Source organism: Convolutriloba macropyga, chromosome 5, assembly GCF_964194025.1.
Source record: "Convolutriloba macropyga chromosome 5, txConMacr16.3, whole genome shotgun sequence".
Taxonomy (NCBI): domain Eukaryota; kingdom Metazoa; phylum Xenacoelomorpha; order Acoela; family Convolutidae; genus Convolutriloba; species Convolutriloba macropyga.
Genome location: NC_134472.1, coordinates 43550228 through 43562249, shown reverse-complemented (window position 1 = coordinate 43562249; position 12022 = coordinate 43550228). Strand labels below are relative to the sequence as shown.

General features: G+C 37.0%; 2 protein-coding genes across 2 annotated transcripts; both read left to right on the top strand.

Moving 5' to 3' along the window:
- Positions 1-8553: 8553 nt before the first annotated feature.
- On the top strand, positions 8554-9084 carry LOC142340376 (uncharacterized). Its single transcript, XM_075390954.1, has one exon. The coding sequence runs from the start codon at positions 8554-8556 to the stop codon at positions 9082-9084; it is 531 nt and encodes a 176-aa protein (XP_075247069.1).
- Positions 9085-10909: 1825 nt separating this feature from the next.
- Positions 10910-11452, top strand: LOC142340375 (uncharacterized). Its single transcript, XM_075390951.1, has one exon. It carries the CDS (start codon positions 10910-10912, stop codon positions 11450-11452), a length of 543 nt encoding a protein of 180 aa, XP_075247066.1.
- Positions 11453-12022: the final 570 nt, after the last annotated feature.

Here is a 12022-nt window from a genome sequence, read left to right as displayed (position 1 = left end):
TTTTTTTTCAATTCAAAAGTTCACATAGTATGAGGTTTATAATTTATCCAAGGAGCCCAATGACACCATATTGTGACTTGACAGCATTGATGTTCTTTTTCAGTCTTATGACTAATCCAAATTAATCAAATTTCAAGTTTTGCATCGAGACAGCCATTGAAGAAGATAACTAAAGCTTTTAACTGAAACTTAATGCTTTTTACGGTAATACAAATTGATGAGTATCCAAAATTTATCTTTTTATATTACAATTTTTTTGTCAAAATAGCTATTTCTGTAACCTTTGGTAATTTTTTTTTATTTTTAAGGAGCAGTGGAAAGAGTAAGACTAGATTTGGTCCGGTTTTGGAGTTTGATATTTGTAAAAAAATTTGCATTGTAATGGGGCGCAGTGAATTTTCTTGAAGTGTTTTTGTTCTTGTTTCTTTTATATTAGTTACATATCAGAATGACTTCAAATCAAACTCAATTTCCCGCCGGTAAAATTTACGTGCAAAGGGAGGCCAAAGAAAAATTATAACAATTTCGGCGAAAAACATATGGTCTTTCGGCTTCAACATCGTTTGCATAAAATTGTTAGTGAATTTTCGAATTCTATCTGTGTTGTGTTAATGTGCAGTCTTTTGACTTTATCTCCCTGAAGACATGTACAATAGATTCATAAGGCTATGTAATTGACTTTGGGCAAACTTTCAGCGCAGTCTCAGTAAAAAGAGGTCGCATGAATAACGGTTTTGGCATTGATACTAATAAGTTTTCTAAAAATTTTTTATCTATCATTTAAATTTTGCCATTTTTGACGTTCTCTTTTGTTGTTTTGTCCGATCTTCACATTAATGGCACATTACTGACAAGCGAAGTATCATATTGATGGCCTTGAAATGAAGTGCAATTGAGTATATTCAGTAGTTTTGGTGAGTAGATTTTGAACTTATAATCTTCGACAGCGTTTGATGGCAAAATTTATATGACTTTGATTTTTTTCTGAATCTGCTGTTTTTGCAATTATTTGATATTATGGATAATATTAAATCTTAACTGTTTTCAAAAGCATAAATGAGGCATTTGAATGATTTCAGTTGATAGCTAATTGCTTTCATGACCTTAATTTAATTGTTTTCAAAAAGTGTAACTTTTTAAATTTTCCACTTTTTGTTTTCTGTCTACTTGTTAAATATTATAAACAAAGAGAGGTCCCACCACTATTTTGGTGAGATTTTTTTTGCTTTAGTTTAAATTTTATCTGATGCTGTTTTGACTTTTTCTTTAAGTGTTTTTCAAAAAAATGAAGAGACTTTGAGTTTTGGTCGTTAGTAATGCTTGTTGTTCTTTATTTGACTTTGTGGTTTGTCTTGTCTCTTACGGCTCCTTTTGTCGTACGGCAGATATCATCGACCCTCTAATAAGTTGTTGTGTCATTTGTATAGTGGTTGGCTGAGGCGATTTTTTGGATGAAGTAGATATACCAGTTTTGTATCTCCTCCTCATTTGGTTGACAATTAAGTCAAAAGCGTGGTTGAGCCGGACCGGAACATCATGTTCAAACGCACATAACCGAGCCTCCTTGTTTTGATTTATGTGGTAAAAACGCTCGCGATACATAACGTTCTATACGAATCCAGCTATAGTTTCGTTCCTGAATCTGATAAAATTCCGCGCCAAAATCTGCCACTGGCTGTTTTCGGCTCTAGCTTACCAGCCCTATATATATATATATATATATATATATATATATATATATATATATATATATATATATAAAATACATTTGTAAGATATTAAAATGTCATACTTATATATATTTATATATTTATAGTTTCAATCCTGAATCTGATAAAATTCCGTGCCAAAATCTGCTACTGGGTGTTTTCGGCTCTAGCTTACTAGCCCTATATACATATATATATATATATATATATATATATATATATATATATATATTTATATAAGATACAAACGTAAGATATAAAAATGTTATATTTATATATGTTTATATATCTATAGTTTCGTTACTGAATCTGATAAAACTCCTGGCCAAAATCTGCTACTGGCTGTTTTCGGCTCTAGCTTACGAGCCCTATATATATATATATATATATATATATATATATATATATATATATATATATATATAAAATACATACGTGAGATGTTGCCAATGCTATTGCAACTTTAAAGATGATTCAAATAAACCGCCAAAATTGCAACAAAAACTCGACCCTTTTGTCCAACAACGTGAAACTTAGACGAGCTCTTTTAACGAATGATTAGACTAGAGATATGTTTTAAAACAAAATTTTAGCAACCATCTGCCTTGATAAAAAGGACATAGAACCTTCTGAAAGTAATTTAATTTTCTTTGAAACAAAGAGGGGGCATGAGCAACCCCCAAGACTAATATCCAAAACTACGACAGAGGAAGAGTTTCTTATTGCAGACGAGCCAAACAAAGACGAAGAGTTTTTTATTCAAGGGCTTTCAAACGTCACCCGACCAAGAAGGCCTGGGATTTTTTTTCTGGTAACAGACGTCACCAAGAGATGATCGCCCGAGGTTCCAGACGTCACCTTAGAAGTCCTTTCCCCGGTTAGACGTATCCAAAAAAACGTGATTTTATTGCGACAAAAAAAACTCAAACACACAAAAATTGTCCCCCAACGAGCTTCTGTTGATGGTTTATGAATGAAATTGCCATGAGAGACTACCAGTCAGCAATTAACGAAAAAAAACAGAAACTGCACGAAAAAAAACGATATAGCGTTTTTTGCATAGGAAAAACTCAAAAACAATTTTCTCAACTTGTCGCAAATAATCTACATGAAAGTAATATTTTTTATTTAAATAGAACACTTCAGTTGAACCTAAAGTCAACTTTATTTTGGTTAAACTCCTTATGTAAAACTTTTGCTCAAAAATGAAAAAGTCGCAAAAGTGCCTTTTTTTAGCGTCAAAAATCAAAAAACGTTTTTCTAACGTTTTAATGAAAACCTTTTAATAAAGCCAAGAAACCCATGGATTAGCCCCCCTGAGTTCGTTGGTAAAGAAGCTTCAAAATCAATTTATCGATTGTCCAATTTTGTGAAGAAGCAACTCAATTTTGACAAAAGTTGCTTCCTTGACTACAAAAAATCAAAAAACGTTTTTCTAACTTTTTACTGAAAAATTTTAATAAATTCAAAAAACCCATTTATAAGCCCCTCTGGGTTTGTCAGAAAACACGCGTCACAGTCAATTTATCGGCTTTGCATTTTACAAAAAAGGCTACTCAATTTTGATAAAAAATGCTTCTTTGACTCAAAAAATTAAAAAAAAAAATTCCTAACGTTTTGAAGAAATCATTCAATAATTCCGCTGAAACCCATTGCTTAGCCCCCCTGATTTTGTTGGAAAACAAGCTTCAAAATCAGTTGATTGAATATACAAGTTTGTAAAGAGGCAACTTGAAATTTGCAAATTTGCTTCTTTTACTTAAAAAAATCAAAAAAACATATTTCTATAGTTTATTGGAAATTTTCAGTAGATAACAGGAAAGCGTTAGGAAAAGCCCCTTCTGTTTGTTTGAAAACAAGCTGAAAATTTATTTCATCCCCTTGCAAAACTGCAAAGAAGCAACAAAAAAGTGGCCAAATTATTTCTCTGGTATATAAAAAACAAAAAACGTTTTTTCTAACTTTTTTTCTTATTAAAAAAAATCAATCAAATTTCAAAAAAAGCTATTTGATAAAAATCCTCAGTCCATTACAAATAAAGCTGGGAAACTATATAACCATTCTGGAAAACCAAAAAAAAACAGACAGAATATTCCTGAAAAGCTTCTGACAAAAAAAACCTACAAAAAGGTTTGTGTTTTCTTTGATGTTAATTGCATACTACTAGCCGCGAGCCTAGTTAATGGGGTAATATGCATTCCTAAGAAAAAGCGAAATTTACACTTATTTCGTTTTCATTTTGCATACTACTGGCCGCGCATCTAGTTAATTGAGTAGTATACACTGAAAATACCTTCTCAAGAGAAATAAAAAAGAGAAGATAAGATCTATTTTCTTTTTTTTTCTCAAAAAGAAGGAAATTAAACGCTCTCGAATACTTCCCCACTCAAATTTGCTCAAGCATATAGTTCTTTTAAGTTGGAAAACTCAAACGTCTCTTCTTCCTTGTCCGCGGTCTCAGAAGTTGCCGAAAGAAGTCCCTTTTTCCCCTTTGGTCTCAGTAGTCACCAACTGAAGAGGAGTGTGTTTCCTTTGGGTCGCAGTAGTCACCAAAGAAAAAATGAATATTTCATAGGTGGCATATACTATCCAGAAACGAATACTAGCAGGTTAATGGTAGCAGTTGTCCTTAACTTCATAACAATCGCAAAACGGAATTTCTTAGAAAATATCTTCAAAGTAGACCCAGCATTCAAGCCACCAGTTTTCTCTGCTTGTCTGTCGCTCACGTGGCATTTGAAATTCTAAAAAAATTATTTTTTTTTGCAGAAATATCAAAATAGATTTAGTTTGTTTGGTTTTTAGGTTTTTTTCTAAAACTCCACACGCAAAAAAAAAGAAGAAAACACTCCAGTAAATTTTTTCTGGTACCTTGATTGTGATTAAAGGAGAACTAAAACTTACAAGACAATCGTTGCAAATTCATATATGTAAAAAATTGAGAACAATTTTTGGGTCCTGTTCAACAAATCAACGGTAGATTGCAAACGCTTAGTTTTCCTTTTTTTAAGCAAATTTTTAGCTAGATTTAGCACCAAAAAACACTTTTAGGACTCTTGTTTTCGTGAAAAATTGCGTCGCTACTTTTGAACGAAAAAAGCTAGGCTGATTAGCCTACATAAACATAAAAGATTTTTTAATTTACCAAAAAAGTCGTCGCTCCGTAAGTTTCGAGCCGTTCTTTACCTTTACTTTAAATACGACAGAACCATTACGAGTTGACTACAGCCGGTTCATCAAGACGACAAAAGAAAACAGCCAGAAGTTACAATACGCATTGAACAAGTTCAAATTGACTGAGCTCAACATGAAAAATCAGCTTGATCTCTTACAGACATCCGTTGAGCAGAGAAAAAGCTTCCGCACTCTTTCTTTGTTGATCAACAAAATCAAGGAGAGCGTTGAAGAGCTGAAGACAAACCTTGACAGCATCATGATGGAAAAAGTAAGCTCCAGTAGCATAAACTCAGTCATGAAACGTCAATCGAACTTGATCTCTCGTCTAGAAAACTTGGAACTAGAAGTCAACGGTCTCGACGATGATGGTCAATTGAGTCAATCATCAACTCGAGTGCGCGATGACATCAGCTGCGTCTCACAGTCTTCAGGAAGACAACTAAAGTTGCATCAATTGACACCGGTTTCCAAAAACTCAGAGCAAAACAACATGACAGTAAAGAACCGGCGAAACCATCGTTTTTCCTTCCGCAAGCAGGAAATAAACCCAACCTCCTCTCAAAATTCCTTCAAAGCAACAGACATTTTGCGCAGGATACTAGAGAATTGACTGAAGAATCAGTAAAAAGTTCTATGACCGTTGAACAGATAATTCAATCAATGTCGTTGTTAGCAGCCCCAACACCAGCATCAACCCTATTATCCAGAGCAAACATTCAGGACACATTTGTCTTGAGTAATCCTCAATCCCCAGAACACAACGTTGTTCTCTGAGAGCAAGAAAACACTTTTAACCAGTTTAATTCACTTCAACAACCCAACTTTCCAGTGAATCAAACTGCAGTTATATTTCCTGTTGAATCTATTGATAACCAGCCGGAATTAATTCACTCATCAATTGGAGAACTGAACCAGTTCTTTAGTTCAAAGTTGATCACATTACCCGAAATGCCAATGAATCAACAAGCAAGTGCCACAGTAAGACCAAAAAAAAGTCTTCTGTTCCTTTAAATAACAAAAGAGAAGATCAATGCATACAACGTCCTGCATTAGATTTACAAAACTCACTTCAACATAACTGCTCAGTTAACAAAACCAATACATACCAAACATCAAGATCATGCAAATTAAATGAGCAAATGCTTCAGCGTCAATTTCATTCAGAGAAAGGAACAAATAGAGTGACAAATGAGACCACGCCAAATCCATATTGTTACGAAGACATTCGTCATAATCCCCTACATTTTGACTACAATCAAAGTGCAACTGCTCAAACCGTTTCAAACACTCATATTTCAGCTGTTCCAATAAGTGAAAACCAGAACAGCGGAAAATTGGCGTCAGCAATTTCGTTACAAACAATAGCGCAAACAAACGTTTCCCAACAATTTCAGAACCTACATTACCCAATTGGAATTCATTTTAGCAATTGAAATCAAACGGAAGAACCAAACGATGGAATTATTTCCCCCCCCCCCCCAATACAACACTCAACAACAAAGGTACCAACCTTGTTTGCTGTACATCATCTCCGGAAAATCCAATTACAAACTAACAAACAGTCATTCATCCCCCATTATCCCTCAACATATTAGCCAACCAAAGTTTTCGGGAAATTCGAAACAAATTCCAAATTGGTCTTTTCTTGGGAAGCAACTGTTTCAGCCACAAACTGAAATAGAAACAGAAACAATCCCCTTTGAAAACAATTTTAATTTACAAAACACACACGAAAGTTCCATTAAACTCCCACCAATAACAATATCAAATTTCAATGGTAACCCACTGAGATACCATGAGTGTATAAACAATTTTTTCAGCCTAGTTCACAATAATACTAGCTTTATGGATACACACCGAATAAAATACTTACAGAACTCGGTCGTAGGAAAAACCAAAGAAAAATTTTAAGCCTACTCGTGTGACCCAGCATACTACGCGATTGCTTTGAAAGAGCTTATGGATCACTGTGGAGATCCCAGCATTGTTGTGAACGCTTTCATCAATCAACTGGAAGCCTGGCGTCCGAACAATGACTACAACAAACAGAATTTTGTATCTTTTGCTTCTTTTCTCAAACGCTTAGTGCAAGCTTTTGAATATTGAGGCTTCAAATCTGACTTGCAAAGTTCAACATTGATGAAAAAGGCAAAAGAAAAAATTCCACAAAAAATTCTGATAAAATGGACAGAGTATATAATAACATCAATTGGTAAACAACCAACCGTCTCTGATTTTTAGAAGTGGCTTGAAGTACAGGCCCAAGTATACGACAAAATCAACAGAGAAAATGTAAATAAGCCGTTTAAAAATTGGAACACTTTCGGTCAAAACAATAATAACATTAGCCGAATTAACAACAACAATGATAATAGGATCAGCAATGCTCTGAATCAATTTTCTAATAATTCGCAAAACAATTGGAGACAGAATTAATTGCACTCAAGTCGCCCTGCAAAGCAGCATGGTCAACCACCCTTTCTTCCGCGTAAAGATGCTGATCAGTCACACAAGTCTTGCGAGAAATGCAAAGAGAGTCACATACTCGCAACATGCCCTGAATACCAGAAATCTGCGCCAGACCAAAGGTATGACATTGTGAGCAAGAACAATCTCTGCTTGAATTGTTTAAGCAACAAACTTTTTAAGCAGTCATGTCCGTCCACAAAACGATGCCAAACATGTAAAAGATTTCACCACACAACTTTGCATGATCCTTCAAAACCGCTGCTTTCTCAACAAGCAATACCAATCAGCTGACACAAAATCTAGCAAGCCCCCAAACACCGCCACCCTTTCAACAACAAAATCTAAACAAAAGTACTGACACCGTCACTAGTAAAATGAGCTAGCACACAAGATATGGTCAATCGTTCTCTTGTAAACAACAATCACAGCAACAAAAATTCGACGCGCCCATTTGAATGCTTCGAATCCGACCCAAAACTTCAGTATCAAACGAAATACACTCCTCGTCCTGAATGGTATGAACAACTACAAATACTACCAGTTTCATTTGTAAACGGAAGTAAAGTGTTTGATACCTACGTCTTTGATTGACACCGGAAGCCAATTCACCTCCTGCTGGATAAAGTTACTAGCTTTCTTGAGTTTCCCTGCGAAGCACAAGCATCAACAACTCTGCAGTGCCTAAACACTGAACATGAAATGCCCCTGTCCAAAAAAAGTGAAACAGTGACAGTAACGCCTTTTGACAAAGTCAATCAGCAATTCAGCATTGCAAGAGCCTATAGCAGGCCATGTCTCAATGTTTCACCCGCTAACGTTCTTGAACTCAATCAATTATGCAACACCTTCAAGGAACTTAGTCACATTTATTTCCCTGACAGATCCAACGGTGCAATATTCGCCCTTCTTGGTGTCAATATCTTTGCCTTCACATATCCAGTCGATGTAATCCAAGGTAGCAAAAAGCGTCCATTCGGCGTCAAAACAAAGCTTGGTTGGACTCTCGCTGGAGAGTACGAGCTAGCTCATAAAACAATGAAAGCCCCCGCGCCAAGCATTCATTTACGATGTCTGCCGGAAAGACATTGAAGATGAACCGTTGGACGAATTGGTTCAAAGATTTTTGAAAATAGAAGCTGAAGGTACATTACCCGAACAGAATGAAGACAGTTCACTAGAACATTTAGCAGTGCAAACAATGGAAAACTCAATCTGTCACAACGGTGAAAGATATCAGATTGGCCTTCCTTGGAAACCCGTAAAGAAACTCCAGAATAACTATTTCTCAGCAGTCAGTCAACTAAAAAGTCTTCAAAAACGACTACAAAACGATCCCGGTCTCAATCAGAAGTACAACCAGACACTCCAAACAGACTTGGATGAAAATTTTGTCAAGCCAGTCGAAATGCAAGCAACACCTCCAGAGTCAATATGGTACTTACCTCATCATCCAGTCACTAATCCAAACAAACCCGGAAAAGTGAGAAGAGTTGCCAACGCCGCATCAAAGTTCCGCGTTGAATCACTGAACGCAAATCTTCTAACTGGTCCGTATTTGCTGAATAACTTAGTTGGAGTTCTGTTGAGATTGAGAGAAAACCCGGTTGCTGTTTTGTCAGACATCGAAGGAATGTTTATGCAAATTGCCGTGAGACAAGAAGACCAGTCTGCTCTTCGTTTCCTTTGGATGATAGACAACTCCATCGACAGTTCCAATTCACTAGATTAATCTTCGGTGCAACATGTTCACCATTTTGTGCAATTTATGTGCTCAATAGATATGCAGAAGACAACAAAAGTAAATTCCCAGCCGCCTTGAATGCAATTAAACACCACTTTTATATGGATGACTATATCCAGTCCCTGCCAACAATTTCAGAAGCCAAAGAAGTCATATCACAGACAACAAGATGCCTGAAAAATGAATGGTCGCTTCAGGTTGACAAAATTTGTTTCAAACGAACCAGATGTACTCGCTGAAATCTCTTCCGACGACAAAGACGAAACAAAAGAGATCATAAGAGTACATGGTCAAAAATGGAACATAACAACTGATGATTTTGTCATGTTTCCCCTACAACAATTTCCTAAAGATGCAACATTGTTCACACAAAGAAAAATATTCAGTTTGGTATCTTCAATCTTCGATCCCTTTGGTCTGCTGTCTCCTCTGACAATTAGAATAAAAATGGTTTTGCAGCAGATTTGGAAATTTGGAAGAAAATGGGATGATTTGATACCACAAGAACTACACAATGCACTCCAGAAAGTCCTAAATGGCTACTTTGCCATGCCCGAAATCCGAATACCAAGAACTGTTCACAATTTCAGTAAAACCACAAGCAGCCAACTTCATATATTTGTGGATGCCTCAATGGCAGCAATGGCAGCTGTTGCTTACCTCCGCACAACTAATAGTCAAGCCACTCCGCCACAAATGTGTTTTCTCATGGGAAAGTGCAAAGTCGCTCCCATTAAGCAAATGAGCGTGCTAAAAATGGAACTAGAAGCCGCTGTTATAAGAGTGCGCCTTCTAAAACTGATCCAAAGAGAAATGACAATGACAATTGACCAAAATTTTCTCTGGTCCGACAGTCAAGTAGTTTTGGACTGGATAGCCCCAAATAAGAAGCAAAATGTTTTTGTTTCAAACAGATTGCAAGAAATTCGTAAAATTTGTTTACCCCAGCAATGGCATCACATCTCAACTTATCTCAATCCCGCCGATCACGGAACTCGTGGTCTTGAGACAAACGAAATTCAGCAGAAATGGTTAGATCCACCCCAATTTCTTTGCGAAAACGAGTCGACCTGGAATGAGATAAACAAACCACGCGCAACATGTGCGGCAGTCACGAGAAGTCCCGTGACAATTAAGACTATAGTCGATCCGAGTAAATTTTCAACATGGAACAAACTTCTTCTGACAGTTGCAACAGTTTTCAACCTAACTCATCGTGCAAAGAAAATGCGAACGAACAACCACCAATACACAACTGAAGACATTCAATTATCAAGAAATTATCTCTTGAAGTTATCTCAGGACAGTTTTTTCCATTCGACCGTTAATTCCATACAACGTCGAATGAAACTAGATTGCAAGTGCAAAATACGATGCTTATATCCGCTGTTGGATGAGAACGGATTACTCAGATCTTGTGGTCGTTTGCAATATGCACCAACACAAATGGATTTGGAAAAACGTCCAATAATTTTGCACGCCACGGACAAAATTGTTCGTTTGTACCTGGCACATGCCCATCAAATATGTATTCACCAGTCCACAGAACCAACAAAAGCATTCATTCAGCATTCATTCAGCAGCATGTGATTGGCCTTCGGAAAGCGTTAGCAAGCAGACGATTTCATTGTTTCTTATGTCGACGCTTTGACACGAAAAACATTCAATTATGGCACCATTACCTAGTTTTCGTTTTCCAACAGCAAAAACAGAGTTCCCTTTTGCTAATTCTGGTGTAGATTTCTTTGGACCCCTCTACATCGAAGATTCTAAAGGCATTATAGAAAAACATTATGGTCTGATATTTACATGCATGGTGACGCGTGCAGTTCACTTAGAAACGTGTCCAGACCTAAACACAGATACGTTGCTCAATGCCTTCAGAAGATTTTCCAGTCGTCCATATCAGCCCCAACTTCTCTACAGCGACAACGGGAAAACTTTCGTTGGCGCTTCTGAAGAACTGAAGACAACTGTTAAAGCCTTGGACAATGACAGATTCTACAAAGCTTTAGCAGTAGCCAACACAACGTGGAAATTCAATCCCCCATACGGTCCTCATTTTGGCGCTGAGTGCGAGCGTTTAATCCAGAGCGGCAAAAGGACGCTCCTCCTCATTCTAGGATCCAGAAGACTCTCTTTTGACACTTTCCTAACACTCATGGTGGAAACAGAATCAGTCCTCAAATCCAGACCACTCACTAACGTTGCTGAGCAGCCTGACAACGAGGAACCTTTGGCCACTAGGACAATTTGGAGACCAGCAACCTGCAAGCTTGAAAACATTGAAGAACACGCAGAAGCTGATGAACCATATATGGCGACGCTTGGTGAAAGAGTATCTGCCAACCCGTAGCCGACGGTCAAAATGGTCAAACTGCAACGATCGACCGCTCAAAGCGGACGACATTGTTTGGGCGTTGAAAGACCAAACACCAAGAGGCATTTGGCCACTGAGAAGAGTCATGGAGACAACGCCAGGACGAGATGGAGAAACTCGAGTCGTAAAGGTAAAAACGGCTTACGGCACGTTCGTTCGCCCCGTTTCCGGTCTCGCACGCGTTTTTTTCTCCGTAGTTTTTTTTTCGATTTTTCTCGCTCCGGTTTTAGGCAAAGTGAGTTACCCCTTTCCCACATATTAATGTACTGATGACATTGACAACATTTCAGCCTACAGTTTCAGAGCCAATTTCAAAGAAGATGACAAAAGACTTCAATTGATGCCTCCAAAACCCTAAATGCCCCCTTTGTGCCCTTGCAGCATGTTGCCAATGCTATTGCAACTTTCAAGATGATTCAAATAAACCGCCAAAATTGCAACAAAAACTCGACTCTTTTGTCCAACAACGTGAAACTTAGACGTGCTCTTTTAACGAATGATTAGACTAGAGATATGTTTTAAAACATAAGATATTAAAATGCCATA